Source organism: Triplophysa dalaica, chromosome 10 (genome assembly GCF_015846415.1).
Source record: "Triplophysa dalaica isolate WHDGS20190420 chromosome 10, ASM1584641v1, whole genome shotgun sequence".
Taxonomy (NCBI): Eukaryota; Metazoa; Chordata; class Actinopteri; order Cypriniformes; family Nemacheilidae; genus Triplophysa; species Triplophysa dalaica.
Window position 1 is genome coordinate 5,920,530 of NC_079551.1, and position 24,976 is coordinate 5,945,505.

The 24,976-nt window shown below is 37.9% G+C and overlaps 1 protein-coding gene across 1 annotated transcript in view; it reads left to right on the forward strand.

Annotated features, from left to right (window-relative positions):
- The window catches only part of mgat5 (alpha-1,6-mannosylglycoprotein 6-beta-N-acetylglucosaminyltransferase), a 50,167-nt gene that overhangs the window by 8,469 nt on the left and 16,722 nt on the right, over positions 1-24,976 (forward strand). Inside the window, exons 3-10 of the mRNA XM_056758295.1 lie at positions 3,745-3,912; positions 17,461-17,537; positions 19,784-19,873; positions 21,308-21,379; positions 21,473-21,634; positions 21,720-21,889; positions 22,291-22,425; positions 24,352-24,485. Of these exons, the coding sequence (XP_056614273.1) occupies positions 3,745-3,912; positions 17,461-17,537; positions 19,784-19,873; positions 21,308-21,379; positions 21,473-21,634; positions 21,720-21,889; positions 22,291-22,425; positions 24,352-24,485 (1,008 nt within the window). The remainder of the gene's footprint in view (positions 1-3,744; positions 3,913-17,460; positions 17,538-19,783; positions 19,874-21,307; positions 21,380-21,472; positions 21,635-21,719; positions 21,890-22,290; positions 22,426-24,351; positions 24,486-24,976) is intronic.

The following is a 24,976-nucleotide window of genomic DNA, read 5'->3' on the forward strand; positions in this document are numbered from 1 at the left end:
CTGCAGTTTGCATGAAATTTGCATTCGGTAGTGACATTGCAGGGAACCTTGCATATCAACTGCATAAGTCTGCCCTGCCTCAGCATTGCGGCCGGTCACAATACAGCTTTGTCTCTTCTGTTGTGTTTTTCCTCCACCGCACCACTAAACAAACCCATCAGGCTGATACGGTTAATGTTTTTAACCTATATTTAGCTCATGGGGATGCAACCGAGAAGGGCCGTCGTCCGAGGGACAGTCCTGAAACCATAACAGGGAATGTTTAAAGAAGAAAAGTGCTCAGTTGCGATCTCGTGCAGAAGTTGTCCGTGTCGGTGGCTGTTTTAGCTTTCTTTCACCTCAGAGCCGTCAACGAGTTATTCAAGCTTCTAATAGAGGAGCACTGTTGGGCGTGAAGCCTCATTACGGCGACTATTGATCCGCAGAGACTAAAACGCATACCATGGCTTCTTCCAAGCACGCCCAGCGTTTCTCTCTCAAAATTACTTGTTTTACAGGCGATGTGAGAAGTGTGATCACTACATGTTTTTATTTAGGGGGCTGGAGTTGAGTGGGAGGTGTTTCTCGCATGAGACATTTGACCTTCATGGAGTGCCGTGCTCCCGCAGGTAAAATGTCAGTGTAGGATGTAGTTGTGGGCTGTTAGAGGTAACATTATCATGCAGATACAAACATTGCGTAACTACGTTGTGTGGACGATCTCGGTTTTCTTAAAACTGTAATTCGTAACTTTTTTTGGTCAAAAAATGATTCTCCTTCACAACGACAAGCTTATGATAACAATTTATCAGTGTCGATTTCAAAATTAAAGTTAAGATTAAAAATGTAACCTGCAATTTTATGTTTTAAACAGAGATGGCGATAGAGAGGCAAAAGTTACAAATATAAAGCTTTGCTGATTTTCAACTCGCTTTGGTCATTTGCTTTAGTATCAACAATATAACAATACAATGTTTACTTTTTCTCCACGTTACCGGGACCGTGAAATTTATGTTTATTCGTTACCATGTAACATGTTTTGCGTCATGGAGAAACATGAAGAAAAAGTAAACATTGTTCATTACCGTACACGACTAAGCAAATATTAGCCACAAGTGTCTAAAGAGGCAAATGCTAACATTTAGCTGTTTGGTCCCGTCGAGGATACGGAATTATTCAAATGATGCTTTAGCCGCACGGTCAATATCCTCCAAAGTCTTTCATCATCCCAAATCAATTTAGTTTTCCCCTTTGGAAAATTAGAAGACAATGAACTCGCTCGGTCTTTATTAGCATCCATAAAATGAAGTGCCTGTATTGAATGGTAGAGAATTGCAGGAATCAACTCATATGTGTTTGCACTGTAACGTAACAATAGAAAAAATCGGTTTTGTTTGCACACAAACCATCACAAGCAATAGTTTGTTTTAGTCCTTTATTTGTGACTTTTATAGAAGAAAACTGTCGGTACTACTGTAGAAGATTCGTTCGATCAGACCTGCAATTTTCATTTGGTGGATACAACAAGTGGTTAAATATCCCATTTACCTAAACTGAGGGAGGCAGTCTGCAAGTGACAGACATGTGTGTCAGATAAGCGTTTGTTCATTTCCTGTTGTTGATTCTAGGCAGCTCGGCTCTCAGCCACTGAGGAGTCTTACTTCATTTATTTTTGATGGCAATATGAGAGACCCTTCTTAACCCGTTTGAATTAAACCATGCCTGGTTAAAGCAATGGATTGTGTTTCTCTTGAGACGGAAAACAGTTGTTGTAGTTGGTCTCCAATGGCAAAAAAGTTAAAACGCAGGAATTTGAAAGCGTTTGTGTACAGCTGTTGAAGTAATCCATAGTTTGTTGTGTAGGATATATTTTTAGTAGTATTTTTGATATGTTGCTTTATGGAAGGCATTTTTGTGCTGTAAATAATAAAATAAAATGAAAACTTAACTTTTTTGATTTGTGCATTTAGCTGTCTATATACATTCTGTAATCTGTTCTTATGTTTTGTCTCACATCTATTTGTAGTAACAGTGCAACATATTGACTTTTTGTGTGTAGTGTAAATCTGCATCTGACCGTCTACAATTTAATCATGCTCTGAATATGAGTGTCTTCTGTCTACATCGAGGCTTCTGGAAATGCAGTCAGTGTATTTGCAGTTAATAGAGCTGAATGACAGACCGACATGAGAGAGAGACTCAGAAAGGATTACACCAACTGGGCGAATGTGAGAAAAAGATTAAGAGAAAGAAAGGGAGAAATAGTTTGAAGGTCAGGTATGACTCGGCATGGTATTGTTCAGAATCAAAAAGCATATCCAGACACATAGTTCTCAGGTCTTGTCTTACAGTTCTGAGTTTCACTCCAAAAGGTTAGTGGGCCCACGACCCGTCCTGAAGTACACCTAAAAAGATTAAGTCCCAGGGTGTGTCGTGTTGTTAAAATACGTCCTCATCACTGTGAGAAACGGCATGTGCGACATAGGAATATGGATTATAACCGCTCGTCCCAGCTGTCTGTCTGGCCTGTTCAAAGCAAATCTGCCCAGATTTGGTTTTGCTAGAGAGAGTTTTTTAAAGAGGCTGTATGAAATATCCGAAATGGATTGGATGATTTAACATTTTAGCTCGTAATTGATGTCATTGAGAGACAGTTGAGAATTGTGTAATGATGTGAATAGCAAGTTTTGGTCTTCATGGTATGTGACTAGAAATGAGTTTAACAGTGTAGTTGTAGTTCATGCATCTCATCACCCTTAACTTTTTCTGCAAAAGAGGAAGTCGGTTTATTGTCATTACTCACATAAAGATAGAAGTGATAAATTAGGAGTTAATACCAGTTTCTCCTGTTTGATTGTTTATAACAGTTGGTGTAAATGGGATAATGTGTTTTTTCTCTATCTCTCTAAATCTCTATCTCTCTCTCTATCTCTCTATGTCTCTCTCGTGAAACATTATCGTCCAAATAGTGAGGTTACCATTGAGAATGTAAACAAAATCAAATACCTTGAAACAAAGGTAAAGGTGAATTATTTTCCACATTCTATTTTGTGTTTTTCTGTCTTGTTCTTTTTTATTGTATTTCCTTGTATTCTATTAATCTTTATTCTATTCTATTGAATCTATACTGTGTTTTTCCATTTTATTCTCTTGTCATTTGTTCTAATGAATTCAGTTTTATTATATCGTGTGCTGTTCTGTCTATTTTAATCTACTTAGTCTATTCTATTCTGTTTTACCCTATTGTAGTCTGATATACTACCAAGAGTTGGGTCAAAAAGGGACAAAGCCAACCCATTGGGTTTTATGTTTACCCGTGCTGGGTTGTTTTTTAACCCATCGTTTTTGTTGGTGAGAATACAAAAATAACAAAATACAAAAGAGTATATACTGTATTCTATGTTGTTCTATTTTATTTTATTCCATACTTTTCTATGATATAATTTTCTCTTTTCTTTTCCATTTCGTTCTGTTATACAGTTGAAAGAAAAAGTATGTGAACCCTTTGGGCTTACTTGGATTTCTTCATAAAAACATGAAAACATATAATGTTTGTGCGGTATTAGTTTAAGCAGACTGTGTTTCTCTATTGTTGTGACTTAGATGAAGATCAGAACACATTTTATGACCAATTTATGAAGAAATCCAAGTAAGCACAAAGGGTTCACATACTTTTTCTTTCAACTGTATCCCGTTCTTTTCTGTTCTATTGTTGTATGCTAGTCTCATGTGATTTGATTGTTTTTTTTTATCTTTGTTTTGCAGATCTAAAGAAGACTTTAGCTGTTCTTTTGGATAATATCATGCAGAGATTATCAAAACTGGAGACAAAAGTGGACAACATCATCTACAACGGGACCAGCAGCAACCTGACCAACGGAACCACGACCCCGGGACCCAATCCTGTCAACCCTGAGAAAGTCAACGTGGCAGGTAAACACGCGTCCTCCAAGCTGAAACGTGTCTTGAAGTTGAATTAGTATTTCTTAAATATGTAATAGTATCTAGTATGCTCTTGAAATGAGGCTGTTTGCGCACTTAAATAACTCGCCGACTGTACCCGTTCCAAAGTCCACGATCCCCCACAGATCTTAGGGTAAACACAGCAGTCTTTACACATCACGGTACAAAACACACTCTAACACAGCCCACACTCACACAGTTTTCTTCCACAGTTCCTGCCCTCTTTATTACTTTCCATTGATTTTCCTACAAGTCTTGAGATGATTAACGACCACAAGAGAAAATTAAGTATTTGTAGTTTAAGCGGCAAGTATTTGCTTTCAACCAGGCTGCTGTTTCTGTCAGCTTTAGGAGATTACGCTTGCGCAACGCATCTAAAATATTTGTTTTAGAGGTGGAGAAAGTTATTACAAGGTTTTGTTTGCCCTAAAATTCAATCTTTTTCCTTATTTACTCAGCTTCATGTCATTTCAAACCTGTATGACTTTCTTTCAACTGCACAAAAAAATATATTTTGGTGACCACACAACCTTGACCCTCATTGAGTGAAATGAATACAAAACCACAGAGGCATTTTACAAAATATCTTCTTGTGTTCAAAAGTCGTATACAAGTTTTCAAGGGAATGATGATTGACAAATGATGACAAAAGTTTTATTTTTGGGTGAAAACATGTAATGAAAGTTGGAAGAAACAAATTGTCGGGTAAGATAAGCCTGGGAGATTTGCTACATCGATGTTTATTAATCCGTTTGTATAAAGCTGTTTCAGGCTTTAGAAAGTTGGCAGGTGGAGTTGAGAGTTAATGGAGTGGAGTTTAAATCTGTCACAAAAACAAAGTTTGACTTGGCAAAAGTTAGATGCGTGTGTGTGTTCTTCTTGCCATCTGGAAGGCTCTTTGTCCAGATAATATGTGGGTGTGCTTGTGAAACATTACCGTGGGTTTACAATGTTTAACCATGGTCCTATCATAGATTTTTGGACTTTTTATGCCTTTGGAGTACTACTTATTACAATTAAGTACCATGGTTTATATTAGGGTACCACCGTATAACCATCCCTGATAGCAAACATACATCTGGGAGACGCGTATTTGATGCCTGCATTAACATTCAAAAGACGTCTCTGAGACGTTTGCTGTCAGATCTCATATATACCTGAATATGCCTGTAAGGTGTTTATGATTTAGATTGTATGTAAAACTGTATTTATCAAGCTTAATAATGTGGAATGATACGGTTCCATTGGCCAACCCCTCTATCCACTTCATGTCTTTATCTCCTCAGCGCCATCACAAGTCCCTTGTGGCAACTCCTAAGCACTTGAGAGACCACTCAAGCTGTATTAAATAATTGTGAGAGTAAGAGTGATTCTTGGCTTTAAGAAATTTGATAACTTTTATATTTAAGTTTGGAAGAAAGGAGTAAATTTCATGAATTCTCAGCACTTAAGACTAAAATGGCACTTTGAGAAGCTTGATAAATACGGGCCCAGATCTTTAGCAGACATCTTACCTGTGCTATCTGAGAATACCGTAGTACCACCACAGTAATGGTTGGTACTGTCCCAGGACTTTTTGAAAAGATACCATTGTAAAACCATGCTTTTTGAATATGTTGCGCAACAACAATACCATGATTATTTTGTGTCATTCTGTAGTACCTCGAAGTACCATGGTACCACTCAAGTGCTTTATCTATGGGTTGTGCATGCCTGCTTGCCCTATCGGTCGACATGTGCAGAGTTGTGTGTGCGCGGCCATTACAACCCCCTCTGAGTCATTGTGCTTTATATAGGCCAAACCCCCATTGAGTCATCCGGCGCTTGACAGCGAGTGAAGATGACTAGCTCACTCTCCCTGACTGCGTTTTTGACAAACCCGCTGTGATGACACTCTCAGCAGCCAATTCTGCTGATGGTTTTCTTTGTTTACAGCTTAAACCCCCAATGAACGGAGCTAATTTCTTCATAAAACGCATTAAGATGAAAAGAAAGGTTAGCGTAGTATACCGCTTAGGCTGACTATGACAACTTAATTTATATTTTTTATATTCATGGTTAAGACTTGTTCATAATTTAGCCAGTGTCTATTGAGGCAAACGTTTTTGGAGTTTTTAGAGACATGTAGTTGTGGTCTGTGTTTCCTTTCATCGTGGTTGCCATTTGCCAGACAGACGTGATCTTTCAGAGAGACACATTTGAAGTCGTTCCTTCGAAAGATCAAATCAACATTTTGAAACGAAAGTGGCTATTATACAGAGAGAAACGACCGAGTGTGGCTGAAAGCCAGCGAAGAAAAATTCTGCTGCTCAGAGTTATCAAACGCCTCTTTATAGCACATTGACACAATGACGAATGCAAGCTTTACCGTCCTCGGGCTTGAACAAAGCCCCATTGTGGTCCTCATGTTAGATTTGCGAAACAGCAACCAAATGTGTGACCACTGTGCCCACACAAGAACACATGCTCATTTGCGTTCCTCTCAATAGATGCATTTAATGTTTTCAAGAGCTTTTTACAGTTTTGAAGAAAGGCAGGGATTGTTTCTGTCGAAGTCACCTGACTAAAGTATATTTTTTATTTACAGTGAGTCTTTTTCTGCATGTTAGCTTTGCGTTTTTGTAACGTTTATAAATATTCATCACACATTCTACATTTAGGGTTATGTTTTAATAATAATAATAATAATAAAAAGATATATATATGTAATAATTATTATTAATATGGTTATTGATGCCATTCATATTTATTTATAATACATGTTTATAATAATAATATGTTTAGGGCTGTCAACGTTAACGCATGCAATTTATTTTTTTCAAATTAACGCGTGAAAATATTTAACGCAATTAACGCAGAATCCGTTTGTTTTTGACATCCTTTGTCTAGCGATACATTATGTTATTACGCTCTTATTTGTGTACAGGCTTTTAAACCACTTAAGCGCGATTTGAAACAGTAGCATTGACATGTTCAATGAACATAGATAGCTTCTAAGCTTTGGGAAACGCGAGGTCCAGTCTGGTGTGTACAGTAACAGGCTAAAGGCTGCGTTTGTCAATCTCTGTTAGACAGCGCATCCGTGTTAAGTTTTCTTTCGTGCTTGAATACATAAAACCACACAAGATTATGTCTGAAAGCTCGTTTTGTCTAACATTTTCCTAAGCACAAACATTAAAGGGCAAAATAAGATCTTAAATCAATGCAAAGAATTTCTGAAAATGGGAGTGCGGTGACGGTCAGATCTGCATACTGAGACACCTCTTAAACGCGCTGCTGTGACTCCTGTCACTAACGTTAATCAAAGAACAAAATAGTAGAACAAATCATTGTGATTTTGTAGCTTTAACGAGAATTCTTCTGCATTTAATTTATAATTTAGCATTAAAGACTGTAAAGTACAGGGGTGCACATAAGTTTAGCTGTCAGGTTCTCAAGAGAGCACCTGGAGATTCGGTTTGGTGCTCACACTGCACATAGTGTGACAAATTATATTTACCTATTACAGGTTGCTTTTAAAGAACAATAAACAAAAGAATACAGTGTCATTAAAACTATATTTATATCATTTTAAATTCAACTTAAAATACAATGAAAATGTATTACTTCTTACATTCCATCCATCAATTTTCTACGGCTTTATCCGAACTACCTCGGGTCACGGGGAGCCTGCGCCTATCTCAGGAGTCATCGGGCATCAAGGCAGGATACACCCTGGATGGAGTGCCAACCCATCGCAGGGCACACACACTCACTCATTCACACCCTACGGACAATTTTTCCAGAGATGCCAATCAACCTACCATGCATGTCTTTGGACCAGGGGAGGAAACCGGAGTACCCGGAGGAAACCCCCAAGGCACGGGGAGAACATGCAAACTCCACACACACAAGTCGGAGGCGGGAATCGAACCCCCAACTCTGGAGGTGTGAGGCAAACGTGCTAACCACTAAGCCACCAGAGTCTGCGCTCTAGGAACGAGAGCAGAACCCATAAAGGCGGAGTTACAAATACTCCAGTTTTTCATCATTTAGACCCAGGGTCTGTTTAACACCGGGAACATACCACATAAGTTTTAGCAGCATTCAGTTCAATCGTATCTTATCCAGTAATACCCAGCCGTCTAAAACAGTGATTGTATTTGTGCATTAAAAGCTTTCAGCCATGTCAGTACGCAAATGAGCGGTCTAAACTTATTTACAGAGCACATTTTTTATTTTATCATGCGCACCACTTATGTGCATCCCTTGTAAAGTGTCTGCGAACTTCCTTAAATGTCTGTATATTTCTTCCGTGATAGCTCTCAATATACTGTTGAATGGCTATAATTACTGTTTAAATAATCAATTTAATAGAGACATCAGTTACAGTACTAATATCAGAATGTTTGCTTTCATTCATAAAAGGACGCTGTTAAAGAAGAAAGAATTATGTTGTTTCTACATCAATTTGAAGATTAAATGTGAAATTATTTAAATGTAAAAGTATATTATAAAATATTATCGTTATGTGCTGTTAGTCACAGAAAAAATGTGTGATTGATCCCATATTTTTATTTAATCCATTGATATATTTATTAGATTCCTTTTATCAAAATATTCTTTTTATATTTTTACAACGTTTTTAAATCAATTATGACTAATTATATTTTATTGTTTTTGTGTAGCGATAAAATTAAACAATCTCACTGTTATAGGTAACATCAAATGTGTACTGACATCATTTCTTTTTCATCGAATCAAGAGACCATGAGGCCACTTTAAGATATTTTGTAAGATAAAAAAATTCTAATTTACGTTGTTGACGCATGTTATTGCAAATCCCGGTTCCTTATATGTGACCCTCGATCACAAAACCAGTCTTAAGTAGCACGGTAACATTTTAGGAAAAAGCCAAAAATTCATTGTGTGGGTCAAAATTATTGGTTTTTCTTCTATGCCAAAAATCATTAGGACATTTAGTAAAGATCATGTTTCATGAAGATATTTTGTAAATTTCCTATCCTATGTATATAAAAACTTTATTTTTGTGAGTGGATGGCCTGCTACAGTGCCTGTGACAACTTCAAAGGCCATTTTCTCAATATTTCGATTTTTTCGCATTCTCACATCGGTTGGGTCTCAACCATTTATTGTCATATCGTATCAACCAATACATCGGTAGAAAGCTTTATTTTTCAGCTTATAAAAATCTCAATATCTAAAAATTTACCCATAAGACTGATTTTGTTTTCCAGGATCACATATTACTTTAACTCTAGATGATATCAGAACATGACTGACATTTTCTTGCATCACCGTCTGCATATTCGTGTAATTAAACCATACGCGCAGTCGCTCGCCGATGTTATCCGTCCGAACACGGTGCGTTTCACCCGGGCTTTCTCTCACTCCGTGAGGTTATCACCCTCTCGTGCCAGAAGTGAAGATAGCCCATGTTCCCGTGCCATCCGGCGAACGTGTCTGTGTGTGTATTTGTTTGTGCCAGTGGTGTCTATTACCGTCTCTCTGGACGGTGATGAAATGCCCCGCTGGCACGCTGTGTACTTTTGGCTCTCGACAGAGACTCCTCTGAGAGAGAGAAAGGGCTCAGTACTGTTAGCGCACTAAATAGGTCACTTCCTTGTGCACGTGGTGAAACATCGAGAAACTGACAATGAAATTAAAAGCATGAATTGATGTTTTGGGTTTATGAGAAAAGCAAACCCACGATTGGGTGTTTTTCTACGAGCCGGGCTTTCACATCTTGTTTCGAGAACCACAGCAGTGCATAAGGGTGAGAAACACATCGTGACAGAATGTTTTACTTTGAGGAGGCGCTGACTGAAGAGCAGTAAGCGTGAGAGCGGGTTTTGAGTTTCGTTTGTCTGGTTTGATGCTTTTGTCCGCTCGTCAAGTTTAAGCAGTACATAGGCGATGAGAGAGCACGTCCTCACTCATGTGTGGCAAACCACACATCTGTCAATCACATTGTTGGGCTTTTGTGTAGTCAGAAGTGCGATGGTCATCAGCGCTAGGTTGTTAAAAGCTCATTGTAATGGATGTCTCTCTCGCAGTCTGATTATCTGGAGAATGGCGAGGGTTGCACATAGAGTCCATAATGCATCTTAGAAAATGTCTTTGAAACGTTGTGAAGAATGACGAGCATGAAACACTTTGGAAATAGACAAAAAGTACCCTGGGTACATTTGATTCCAGTCCAGCTAACATTTGGCTTCGGCATTACTTAAAAATAATAGATGTATAATTGGAGGTATTTATTTCATTGGAAAATGGACTGGTGGAGACGTCAAGGAAACCGATTTGTTTTCGCAATTGGATTTTTTATAAAGCCCGTTTTTCATGTGGTTGCACATTCCTGACCGCTAAAAGCATTTGAAACAGGAGGAAGAAAAGTGGCTGGGTCTTGATGTTTGTGCCGAAGCTATCGAGTAAATTTGGTTCTTAATGGATCTAGGTTTTCCTGTAAAACATCTACTCATCTTCTTGTCTCTTTAAGGCTATTTTTACAGCAAAACAAGAAATCGTCACTGTATTTAAATACATTTTACATACATTTTACAAGACAAAAATCCAAAATTTTGTCAATGGATTAAAAACTTATTGGACCCCGCAACAACCATTTAGGCAAAATAATAGTTTTTTTCAACCCATGTTAGGTCAAATATGGAATTTGAGTTCCCAACTTTGAGTCCATATTTGACCAAACGTTGGGGTGAAAACAACCAAGCATTTATTAAAGTGCATTGTTATTTTTTCCTATTTCTTCATCCAAAACTCATGTGTTTTTTGTGTTTGGCTTGAACTGATCGTTCAGGATCACGGCACAGCGTTCAATGAGACTGAGCTCAGTTTTGGACTCTTCATTTCTCTTCACTTTCTCATATGAGATGCTTTGTCGATGATTAAGCTGTTATGTTCTTTATTCTTGCCAATGCAACGTCTCTAGTGTTTGAAAATAGAAATGGAGCCGTACAATTTTTGTAGTTTAGCTTTTTTTGATGACAGTGATTGAATTACCTGAGGTTACCAGGCCACGGTAGTGTTGCTTGCAAGTGATGTGTCTGCTTTTCAACAATTAGGATCGAACCCAACCGTTGCTTCTTATTGGGTCAGCGTTCCAGCGAATTTACAGCTGCGATAAAAAATAAGAGACCATTCCAAATTTTCAGCATAATTAGATTTATTCTTTGGCCATTGTTGAATTTCAACAAAATCAAATCTCAGGAGAGACATAGTCATCCAACAGCAAAAAACACTGATAGCACAACAAGACACATGTAAACTGTGAGACATATCCTGGATATCACATAAAAAATTACTACTTTTTCATAAACACATAAAACATATTACAGTTGTATTGCTAAACTTAAATTCGAACTTGTTTTTTTTGCAGAGCTTGAGGTCTGAGCATCTTTCCTGTTACTTTCACCAGTTTTTCCAGTTTTCATTTTCTGTAAATGAATGCAAATAGAAAAATATTTTTATTTGAAATTTAGGAGAAATATTGTTTGTAGTTCACAAAATGAAATGAAAAAAAAAATTACTAATTTTTTTTCGCCGTTTGAAAGCCAAAGTACATTTGCATGTCTTGTTTTCTCCAAAGCCACATGTTTTTTTGCCTGACCTGAGACGGGAAGTGTTTTTTATAAAAGGCATGTGATATCCGCTGTGGTGACTTACAAGAAATAGTGTATTGTATAGTTTTTTTTCTCAGACCTCAGTATGAGGTAGCGTTAACCAGTCTTTGCAGAGTTTTGGGATTGCAGAATATAATGCATAATCAAATAAATTGCGGAAAATGTATGGCAAATTGCAAAATTTTGAGATTGTCGCATAATTTGGCCGAAGAGCCCCATGACATCATCACATTAGATTAGATTAGATTCAACTTTATTGTCATTACACATATACAAGTACAGTGTAACGAAATGTAGTTTAGGTCTAACCAGAAGTGCAATTAGCAAGTGCAGGATATACAGTGTGAAATTGTCACATCATGCATTCATGCACATCACATCATGCACATCATGCATTCTGTCAAAACCTGCTCCAAAAGTCAAGCAGAGATACTATAGAAGGGAGTTTGAGGGGTCTGTTCCAATTGCACATTGCTAACAACTAGGGTTGTAAAGGGAAACTTTAAATGAGAACTTTATCTGGGGAATTTGGGAAATATTCCAAGTTTGAAATTTACCCGGAATTTATGGGAATTCTTTGCAAATTTTAGAATTGTATTTAAAGCAAAGTATAGCTCAGTGGTAAGAGCATTGCGTTAACAACACAAGGTTGTGGGTTCGATCCCAGGGGATTGCAAATACCTATGTATAGGATAATGCATTGTAAGTTACTTTTTTTTTTTTTACATTTTTGACAGATTTTGGACTTTTATGTTGTTTCCTATTGCGTGCCATGTTTGTAGTACTTTGTAGTCTTTCTTGTTAATAAGCTTCCCTAGGTGTTTCTTGTTGCCTTTGTTGTCCCAGTGAAGTTTTCTTTTTTTCTGGTGTCCGTCTTTGTTTTATGCTTCGGTTAGTGTCTGTATTACCTTTGTTTGTTTTAGTCTTTTATTAGTTTATTAAAAATTAAACTGAATTTGGATCTAGTCTCTGCCTGGTTACTCTACATTACAGCATCACAGCTTGTGTTTGCCAGCATCATACATTGTCAATGAAATAGTGCTAGCTTATATTTAACATATCTAATTTACTGAATAAGTTCATTTTGGTATTTCCCTTTTCGTCAAACTTTAAAACCATAGATAAAATATGTTTAACCAAGCAATATTAAAACTTATTTGAATACAACAAATGGTTTAAAACATACATTGTGATGTATATATGGAAAAAAATTACATAATTTTGTGTGCAGGATTCAAAAATGTTATGTTATGGAAGAATGCACAGCGCATGTAGGGGGTGTGGTCTCAATAGCGCGTACGAGAGGGGATTTGATCTTTAATTGTGCAGGGTAGAAATTCGACTGAAATTGCATTTTAAACATGATTCATCTGCAAGATTTGCATTCAACTACATTTAATTTCCCTGTCATAGAGTAGCCAATTTTGTATTTTCCCTGTTTATTCCCATTAATTAACATTGAAACTTTCCAGCCTTGAAAATTCCTGGAATTTTGCAACCCTACTAACAACATCCATTGCTATCTATTTAAAAAAAAACTAGCCACTGGTCTCCTTTCCTTCGTTCCGCTGAAGGCGTTAGCATTAGCCGTTATGCTTTTTTGGCTAAAGATTGCAGACTGATGGCATTGAGTCAAGTCAGCTTCACTGATGGGTGTGTCCCGTTCTTAAACAACACACCTGGAAACAACATAAAGCCATCTGATCCATGAAGAAAGCTGTCAAGTTGCATTCATCACAAACCACTTACCATAAAAATTTCCACTACCATAAACATGAAAGGGCATGAAACGAAACGTGATTGATTGCTTGACCTGTCAGTCAAAATGGCCTCTTGGGCGGGCTTTAAACTTAAAGCGACCAAGGTTTCCTGACCTTCAGTATGAATCTGCTGCATGCCTTTAATCATAGGAAACGTATGAAAAGTTTTTAGTAAATAGGAAATAAATACGTTTTCACGGGTGATAATTTTAAAGAAGAACTCTATTTGCCAATTAAAGGAATATTTGTAACCATTTCGATAACCCCCCCGCAATTTTTAGCGCAAAATTTAAATAAAGCTGATGCAAAATTAAGCGTTTTGGGCCGCAGAAATCACAAATAGCCTCCACCAAATCCTGTGGAGACTAGTCTACACCACCAAATGCAGATATGACACAAAAGCTTCTCAATCTTTATTAATGGCGACAAAAATGTCAAAAATTCTTAACAGACTTAAAATGGCTTTTATTTGCAAAACATTATTTCGTTTTTTCCCAGAAGAGGCCTGGGTGGATTTGTGAATTCGATGCGAGCGAGTGTTTGTCACATTCATTTAAACGCTTAAGTAAAATCCCTGCAGTGACCGGACCCAAATCGTCGGGGACAAAGATTACACACACAGTTTCCACTGTACAGTATACCATATCAGCGTGAGCAATGCCCTTGATGTGTGTTTTTGCAAGAGAAAGAGAGAGTGATGTTCTGTATGTCTCCTCCAGGCAAAATGTGTCTCAATGAAGCGAGAGAGAGAAGGTCCTTTTTAATACATTTCTATCTTCTCTCTCTTTCTCTCTCAGCTCTTCTCTTCTCACATAAAGACGTTTGTTTGCCGGTTGATCATGTTGTGTTTGTCGTGCAGGGTCGTTTGTGTGTGTGTGCAGCAATGGCAGTAGTTTGATGGATAACAACCATCTGTGTGTCTGTCTGTGTGTTTTGGAGAGAGAATGTTTACGACGGGGTGTGTGTCAAATACAGCTGTTCCTCCTCTCTGCAGAGCTTCTCGTGCAGAAGACAAAATCCTGGAATAACCATTCCGACATCATTTACAAACAGGGTTTAACATTAACAACCTCAGCTGTTCGAGAGAATGAATGATGCTGATGCGGTTGTGATGTCATCAGGTACTATCATCAAATGGAGATGTGACGGCAGTGATGGGTGATTGTGGAGAAATATTCCTCCGAATGCACTGCAGGGGCATGAAACATTTACTTGTTATTCGATTTTATCTTGCGAAACAGTATTTCCTCTGTGGATGAATCTGTTGTGTGTGTGTGTGTGAAACAGATCCGGGCTTTGTTTTCAAGTTAATGTGCGATTAAGGCCTAATTCGGGTCTAATTTCGTTCCAAATTCGGTTTGTATGTTAAACACACCCAACCAGCCAATTCAGTTAAAGTGATCACAACATTACATCTTGCTGAACTGAATCAAACCAAACCACAGCTGGTAAAGCAAGCACGTTTTCCAGCATTTTCGTGTTATTCCTTTTTAATTTTCCGTCTTCTGTCTCATTCAACGTTCTGTGTTTGATGTTGATCACATATAAAAAAATTGCTGACTCTGTGTTTTTTGGGCCCTTTCGATACCAAAATCAGTATGCGATACCAATTGCAGTGAAATATTTAAATCTAACTTTTTTTCGTAAAAAAAGATAAAACCATAAAAATTATGAAAATAGATGATCGTGTAGCTGTAAATGATCGATTATACTATTTTGATTTTATTGACACTACTTTTTTGGAGGCCCAAAAAAATACTGAATGTTGGCTTGGTACATTGATTTTTATCTTTGAGTTTGATCAGTATTGGAGATATTAAGGTTGTATTTTCTCAGAATTTATATAAAAAAATAATTCGCACAAATGACTTAAACCTACAAAAAATAAGTGCGTTAAGTAAGCTGCAATTTTATGCATCAAAATGAGATGACGATAAGGAGCCAAGGGTTACAGATTGCACGTTTAACATATGAAATAATGATGCACCGACATATCGACCAATAATCGGTATCGACCGATAAAAGCAATTTCACAATATCGGCTTGTAAAAAAGCTGATGATCAGGGCCGATATATCATGCCAATCAAAATTTATAGACGATACATGAATTATTTTCAGAAAGTAAAAAAATATAAATGTAATATTCAGAATTTAGTTAGTTATATAACCACCATACTATCGGTACCGTTATCGCCAGACACCATTCTGAATAATCCGTATCGGTGGAGAAATTTTGTAGCGGTGCATCTTTAAACTAAAAATGTCACGTAGTGTTAAGTACTTGAATCAGCCGTAAAGGGCAAAGAAATGAATTATATGCAATAAAACAAATGGCAACATTAGAACAACGGTATAAATTCAACACATTTTTGAGTTGTTTGGACGATGCAATTTATTAACTCTCCCCACACACGGCACGGCCTAGTGCACAGTTTCCATGTTTTGACACAAATGCTTTATATAACTGACAGTTTGCATATAGACCTTTCCGAGAGTGTGACTGCCATTTTATTTTGCATCTGCTCTGTACTGCTGGTTTTATAAATGTGTTTTTGCATTATTATTTTCCAGCTCTGCACCAGAGTACTCTTGACATCTTTAGTATGTATTTATTTGATTATAAAACTCAAATCCTCCTTATGAATGTAACATCTGTCTAGCAGCGAGTATGATGTTAGCTCTACGTAATTGAGTAATATCTGTCGTTTCTGTTTTTGTCATGTGACTCACAAACAGACCGTCAATTTCTGCTTTTAGTGGCATTGAAAGACGAGAGTTTGGGGATTACTTGATTTTAAATTGCATGTCCAGCACTCTCTTCTGTTTCTCTCATTGTCTCATCTTGTCTCAATAGCTGTGACAGAAATTCTTGTCTGCTTTCATCTTGTCTCAGAAAACAAAGGCTTTTGATTGTGCTCTGCATTTCGCACGCATCAAAACTACCGAACGCTGTCTACAGATCCGGTTCATATCCTCAGGGATTATATAGCTAATGCAAACGGAAGAAGGCGATTGGTTACGAAAACATAAGTGCATTTAGTGTGAGAGATCTACATCAGCTCTTGAGTCATATGATGTCATGCATCTGTTTGTTTTTGTTTATTATGGAATTTTATTCTTAATGTAAGTCTCTTTGGATGCTAGCAACGGTGAAAGTGTACAGTTAAAGTCTACTTAGGTCAACTTGTTTGCAGTACATTATGTGTGCACAGTCTTTAAAGCTGAACTTTACATCCCTTAAGATTTGCAAACTTTTGATTCGGCAGAAGTGGTCCTTGGTCCAATGGTAGTGTGTTCAAAAAATGTGATGACTCAACAGAAATAAAGATAAATACAGTTGAAATATGGTTGAACTTTTATCTGTTTGCCTTTAAAGGGAGATTCAGGGGTGAAGTTCAAACTTAAAAATGATTCTTGGAATATATTTTTTATCGCTCTTTGTTGGGTTTTAAGTTGTAACTATTGATGGTGCTCTATTTATAATTTTTGATTATTATTTTAAGATTATAATTTATTTTAATTGTTCTATTTTCTAAATTTAATTGTTAAATGTGATTTTATTAAAAGTTTTTAAAGATTAAAATCATTTTTAAACCTGCATTGTAAAAACCTGATCACACCAAAGACGATCACAACGAAGATTTAATTTTTAACTATATTATTGCAAAACCAATAAAAATGTTTATCTTAAAAACCTGTGTTTCGAAATGCTGTGGGTAAATATTTTAAATGTGTGAACCCTTTGGATTTTGATCGGCAAAAAATATTTTATCGCTCTCTAAAAGTGATCCATCTATATCGGTTCTTTATTGTGGTGTAGACTCCCCATCTCTTAATTTATTCATATTTTTATTTTAACTTTGTAGTTATCGTCCTTGACATGAACAGGGTTTAAATGCAACGTAAAGTAATGGAAAATACTTTCACAACTCAAATTTCACCTGTCCAGTATAGTATTGCAATACAGCATTAACCGTAGAGTGGATTGCATGATAATTGAACTGCATCAGTCTTTCTCCACTCAAGTGCCTATGTTCTGAATCATCTGTGATTGGGTAATATTGAACATATTGTGAGCTAATCATGTTGTCTCATTTCTCTCTTTGTGTGTTTGCAGACTTACTAAACGGAGCGCAGGAGAAATGCGAAGTCCCCTCGCTCGACGGTTTCCCGCATTGCGAGGGCAAAGTGAAGGTGAGTCATTCTCCAATGCACGTTCAAAGACGGAACTTTCTAATCCAGAATTACATAAATGAAAAATGTTCCTCTAATGACTGTATTATTCATTCGGTGGCTTCGTTTCATATCGTCCTCGGACTTAACGCAGGAGACGTTTTCATCCTAAATCCAGACAGATAGACTTTTTTAATTAAAGGCTCACCGCGGGACCTCTCCCCTTTACCGCAGTCATTGATCCTTTTTGAGACGTTTTTGAAAGCTCTTAACCATCTTTGCTTTATTAATGAGGGCAGCGCTCATATTCTGCAGAGTACGAATACAACTAGGGAGAAATTGCCTTCTGAAATTAAATATTTAGTATTGAGATAACTTTGTTGCCAAATTACAGAATCGCTCGATACAAATCGTTGTTGTGGGGCACTGTTCTTCATTCTTACACATCTTTGGTTAAAGATCTGCTGGGATGGGCATTCAACTCTATTCATTAGTTCACTGCCTGTCAAAAGATCAGTTTTGAACACATATGCCGCTGATGGACTCACATGGTTTAATCTACTGATACCTTTCATATTGCGCCGCATCCAGTGTGGACAAAACGTTATATGTATTATAAAGGTTACTCATGCGTTTCTAATGTCGCGTCCGGTGTAGACACAGTGTTTAAGCAGTGGTCCTCAAACTTTTTTGTTTTAAGGACCCCTTTGCGTAGAGTGCAATGCTTTGCTGCCCCCCAAATAAAGACTTAGAATCTTAAACTTAGAATTTTCATTAAACCAAAAACATATTCAGTTTCACAATGCAGGTTAAATTCTTTTGGTTGGTGGTCTTATTTTTCATACAATTCATGACAAATTTCCATATTTCATAAAATGCCACAAAATCTGTGTCCCCGGAACCATCTTGGGGGCCCCCAGGGGGCCAGGGCCCACAGTTTGAGAACCACTGCCTTGAAGAACTGAGTACTACCATGTGATGATGTTTTTCTTCCTGGAGTTGGATTTTTCCAACAGTTGATGTATCGTGCAGATGGTGCCAATTACATCTGGTTTGACATCAAGCTGAAAAAGACAATCATGATGACTTTTTCAGTCCGGACGAAATACTGTGATTGGCGGTCGTTTGCACATGGAATTCCTCTTAAATTCTCAAATTCTCAAAACAAGAGTACAATGAGATTAACACGCACTGAATATTTTTTGACTTTTGCAAGAAAGCTTAGTCGTACACATCCATCCAAACATATTTTTGTTAATCTAAATAAACCTTTGGGATTGTTTAATGTTTTATTTTTTAAACATAAATAAGTACAAGACTGAAATGTTATTTTGCTTGGTTTTTAATGACATTTTTCTTTCATATTGTTTGTTTCAACCATATTTTGTGTTAGCTTTTTGCTTTTGTTTACTGAAAGAAGTTCCATTCCATTTTCTACCGCTTATCCGAACTACCTCGGGTCACGGGGAGCCTGTGCCTATCTCAGGAGTCCTGAAAGAAGTTGACATACAAAAAAATAAACGCAGCAAAAGTACATTTTCCAGATCTGTAGTCATTTTTAAGGGAATCTGAAGGATTTTCCTTTCAGTTGACTCGGCAGAAGCCCAAACGGTTTTTTTCTCAGAAACGTTTTTCGATATGTGTGAACCGAACCGCACAGTGCGATCAATAAGCCAGGGGAGAGAGTTACCGTTGGGAGAAATGAGACACAGCAAAGATGAGGAAAGCGTTTTTTTTCTGAAGGTCGGGTGGAGAACGTTTCCGTCCGGCAAATAACAGCGGAAGTAAAGCTGTGTGCTCGGCGCTTTCTAACATGCGTGTTAACATCAGTCAGGTTGGGAATTATCTGTAGCTTTAAAGCACAAAAGAAGATATTTTGAAGAATGTCGGGACCCAAATAACACTGGACCCCATTGACTTCTGTAAGAACCAAAAACAGACATTTCTCTAAATATCATCTTTTGAGTTCCACATAAAAAAGTGTCATATACAGATTTTGAAGGACATGAGGGTGAATAAATGATCACAGAACGTTTATTTTTGGGTGAACTGTCCCTTTAAGACAAGCAGTATTTAAGCATATGAATTGTTTTCGACACATTTATTTAACAAATGTAAAAATCCATTTTTATATTTATTATAAAGAAAATTACTACAAAAGAGTTATTATGAATAAAGTGTGGCCGTACAGTATATTCAAAGTGCGACTAGATTATTTGTAATATTTTAATCTAACATTTTTTGTTTTAATGACTTTTCCTTCTCAGTGGATGAAGGACATGTGGCGTTCGGACCCCTGCTACTCAACCTACGGAGTCGATGGATCCTCCTGTTCCTTCTTTATTTACCTGAGCGAGGTATAAACACATATAGAAGTCACACACATGCCTGATTATATCTTGTTAGTATAAAATAAACACAACATCTCTTTGGCTTGTCGAGAAATAGTAGCGTGTTCGTATTAGTTTATTGTTACTTAACACTGGTGTTAACATCTGAAATCCATTAAAGAGAGAGAGAGACACACAGCTTCGTCTCATGACTTTCACTGTGTCACCATGGTGACGTGCATACATTTCCATATCAACCATCGCTCGCTCGCTCACTCTCTCTAAAAGCAAATACATAATGTAAATGTGGATCAGGTAGTTAAATGAAGACACGTGTGTGTCAACACAAAGAGAGACGGCGCAATTATATTCGACCTAATATGTCAACAAGGGGTGCTTCAATATGAACACCAATTATGAAAATTGATATTGTGTTAATGCTACACATGTGATAAGCCTAGTCTTTGGTTGACAATTCGACTTATTAAATGTTTTTTTTGTACCGTTTAACATATCCCTTAAGAAGGTTACAAACTCTCTCTTTACCCCGCTACACTAGTATTAAACAAAAATGATTGATATTTGGATATTTTGATGGATATCGCGATGTAAATTACGTTGGCCACGATAATTTTGTTGTGAACATCTGAAATTGTGACAGGCATTGTTTCCAGACTAACAGGCGAATAGCCGGGTATTGTTTTTTTGGGGGGGGGGCCATGCGCGTGACTGATGGTTTAAACTGGCATGGATTTCCAGTTTGTGCAAATCCTGATGATTCAAGTTTTTCCAACATGGTTTGGTTACGTTCCAGAGAGCATCTTGTGCGATTCTGTGGAAGCGAGGAAATATGACCTTTTGTACAATGGAGTCACTTGGTCATTGTCGAAAATTGATATTTGGCAGGCGACCCAGAAATTGTGCTTAATCTTGATTTTGAATGTTCTAAAGTCCCACTGCTGTCTTTTTATTTCCAGGTTTAAGGACGTTTGAAATTCCGGTTTCAAACATTTGACGTTTTATGCATTTGTCTGATGCTTTTATAGACAGTTTCTTTTATGCACACTTTTGTGACCCCACCTTAACTTCCAGTACACCTTCACAAACAATACAGTGCCTATAGATTATTTCTGGTAACGATGAAAAGAAAGCGAGAAAAAACGTTACTAAACTTTTCTCGCTATTATTTTAACTGCAATACCAAGCTCAACCCCTAGATGTTCCAATACGGTATGCGACCGAACTCCAGGACCCAGTCAACAAATTGTTTATTTAATACAATTATTATGAATAGTAATATAAATTTTTATCTACATAAATTAAAGAAAATATAAATAGTTACATTAGTAGTCAAACACAAACCAGAAGTTAACTGTGGGTCGGGCTCCCGTGTTTACGATGAAACGGTGTATACAAAGATACATACAGTGCATTCAAACTGTGTTTTTGTGTTCCTGTCAGGTGGAAAACTGGTGCCCTCATTTGCCGTGGAGGATCAAGAACAACGGCGACGAAGCTGATCGAAATCTACAGGTATGTGTGACGAGCTTGACGGGTCTTGAACAACTGCTACGCTCTATAAAAACTCCAAACGTATGTTTACGTTCGTCTTCGTTTTTCGTCCAGATGGAGATCCGCACGAGTTTGGAGGAGCTGTACCGCTTGATGTCGCGGCGCGAGGAGTTCCGCTGGATGATGCTGCGGATCAAGCGCATGGAGGATCCATGGGTGAGCGCCGTCAGCTCCCTCGCCCTCAAACAGAACCTCGCCAAACGCCAACGCAAAAAGGTGAGTCCCCTCGGGGCCCCCGCATGGGCATTACCGAATTGAAAGTAGTATTTAATGAGGGTAAACTTCTCTGATATCCTCTCAGATCCTGGTGCACCTGGGTCTCCTGACGAAGGAGTCAGGTTTTAAGATCGCAGAGAACGCATTCAGCGGCGGTCCTCTCGGGGAACTGGTTCAGTGGAGTGACCTCATCACCACGCTGTACCTGCTTGGTCACGACATCCGTATCTCTGCATCTCTCGCCGAGCTGAAAGAGTGAGTATTCAGTCGAAATCTTTCCAGACCGGCATGACTGTCTTTCTTCTGCAGAATATGAGAGGAGATATTTTGAAGAATGTTGGTAACCAAACAACATTGGCCCTCATTGACATCCACTGTATGGACACAAAATCATTTCTCAAAATATCTTCTTTTGTGTTCTGTTAAAAAAAAGAGTGATGTACAGGTTTGGAATGACAGGAGGCGAAATAAATGATGACCGACTCTTTACTTCTGAACTGTCCCTTTAAGATGCTTTATTTTGTCACTGTGCTATGATCTTTATACTGTAGATTCAGATAACATGACTGTTTACTCTGTTATCACGTTTGAGTTTTCTCATAGATGCTTATGTTTGGTTTGTGTTGTAACTTGTTTAAATATCCGTCTTTCAACAGGATCATGAAGAAAGTCATGGGCAACAAGTCCAGTTGCCCCACCAAGGGCGATAAAGTTGTAGAGCTCATCTACATAGATATCGTCGGTCTAACTCAGTTCAAGAAGACACTGGGACCGTCCTGGGTCCATTATCAGTGAGTAAACCCAACATCACACACCGCCTAAATGTTTTACAAATTTTCAAACCAACATTGTGAACAAACAGCCCCGCAAAAACTCACGCCATTGGTTGTGCCAGTGTTACTACATTAAGCTTATCAAGATTCTCAAACAAAAAGCACGGTTAAGACAATTCTCCCTAACCAGTTTATATAAGAGACAAAGACTTTAAGATGAGCCCATCAAAAGAAATTGACAAAAGTGATTTATGTCCCTTCAAAGCACATTAAATGTAAGTAAAATGTTTTTTCAGAACAAAATGTCAAAATTTGGTTGAAATAATCTTACATTGTCATTCGGTGTAACACAATATTTATGTACAAATTCAAACATTATGCTTATTATGAATTGTGCACATCAAAACATATAAAGGGAAATCAATAAGGGATCATATTTACATAAATATCCCTGACAAGATTGTTACACTGAATTACATTTTAGTGGGGGTCTTCTGGGGAAACAAAAATGCTATTAAATTAAACAGAAAACTTTTTTTAAACAACAACAACTGAAAGCAGTATTACACAAATTGTTTTTATGCATCTTTGACCCATAGACATGTTGCACAGTTTGGTATTTTAAACAGCAAGATTGATTACCAGCTAAACGGCTTGGCGTCTCTTTATCTGTGACCTTCCTCAGTTGCAATTTCTTCGTCATTGTCTAGATAGAAGAGGATCATTCGAGACTGTGGGATATTATTGACCGTAAAGCCTTTTTAAATGAGTCTTAACCTGATCTTCTGGTTTCATTTGTGTCTTGTGTGGCACGGCGCGGTCGATCTCGCTCATCCGCTGGGGTGAATCCAAGCGGTTATTCCAGGCGATAAGTAGGAGTTAGCTTATTGAGTTATCACGGTGATCTGTCCTGATATGATCTGTTGGGTGCAGACATGTCACGCTCGCGTGTTTCAATGGCGTTCTGACACAAATGATGCTTATTGGACAAATTAAACAACATGAACATTAAAACTAACGTAACACTTAAAGGTCCAGTGTGAAATTAAGCGGCATCTTGTGGTGAGGTTGTGTATTGCAACCAACGGATCACCCCCCATCCCTTTCGAAGCACTGCGGTGGCTGACACAGGACTAAGATGTCATCACGTTTTCGCTTCTTTGCCGAAGAAGATAACATATTTACGAAACACGATTTGAAACACGCCGTTTGTCCATTTAGGGCTACTGTAGAAACAACATAACGAATCTCATGTAAGGGGACCGGCAGTGTATGAAGACAGAAATAGCTCATTCTAAGATAATAAAAACAGAAGCTTCAGTATGTAAGGTTATTTTATGCGTTTCCGACAGTATATCCACTATAAAAATTACACCTTGAACATTTAAAGTCAACGTCATCGTTTGGTAACGTGTACCTAGAGTAAAACGTTTACTGGTGCCGTTGAATTTTTTTTTATTGAATTTTTGTTGCGTTTTCCATTTATCCCTTTTGTTATCAGACAGTATTTAGTTCTTGACGTAACTATGCTTTCTAGGTCGTGCATCATTTTAGTTTTCAACTTCTGTGTATTAGCTTGTGTAGTCAAGCAGGTTAATGAGACTTTTCCGCACATATTCAGAAATGTATGACCCTTAAAGAGTGCAAATCTCCAAAACATGAAGTCACTTGTTTTCCCCCCCTGAGGGACAGAGGTAATTTGTACTCCTGCCACAACCTCATCAATCTCATTCAGTCTAAACAACGTCAAGCAAGGCTTTGTTGTCTTTGAATGCGAAGCTTTCCCCACTCTGTCGTTTACTCAAATCCCCGCGAATGGGCTAAACAAATAGGACGTCCAAATCGCATTTCCCTCCGAGTTGTTTTGAAGAATGTTTCGTTGTTTGGCTCTCGTTTATCTTTTACAGATGTCAGCTAACCCGTGCTCGACCATGTGTGTTTTAGGTGCATGCTGAGGGTGTTGGACTCCTTCGGGACGGAACCGGAGTTTAACCACGCCCACTATGCCCAGTCGAAAGGCCACAAGACTCCGTGGGGCAAGTGGAACCTGAACCCCCAGCAGTTCAACACCATGTTCCGTAAGTGTGTGTGAGAGAGGCCTATTGTTAAGCCTTAGCGTTTTACCCATCAGACGTTCGTAAGCATTATCCGAATCGCATCGGGGTTCCTGGGGCTTTGGGTGGCGTCTCGTATCGCCTCAAGGGCTGAATAGCTCTTTTGTTTATCGGCGGAGTTTGACATTCTCGTAAAACTCGAGGGCTTTCAAGCACAACCCAGATTCGACTTAAAAGGAATGTTCACACATTGTGTCATCATTTGCCATCATCTGGTTCGAAACCTGTGTTTGACTCTTTCCAACGAAGATATCTTGAGAATGTCTTTTGTGTCCATACAATGGAAGTCAATAATGTTTGTTTGCTTAACAACGTTTTTTTAAATGTCTTTTGTGTTCTGCAGAACAAGGAAAATAAACAGATGACAGGTGTGTGTAGTTTGTATAGCTTGCTGTCTTTCCGCAGGCGTCGGTTATTTACGGTACTGCAAAAACACAAGTGTTGAAACACTCATC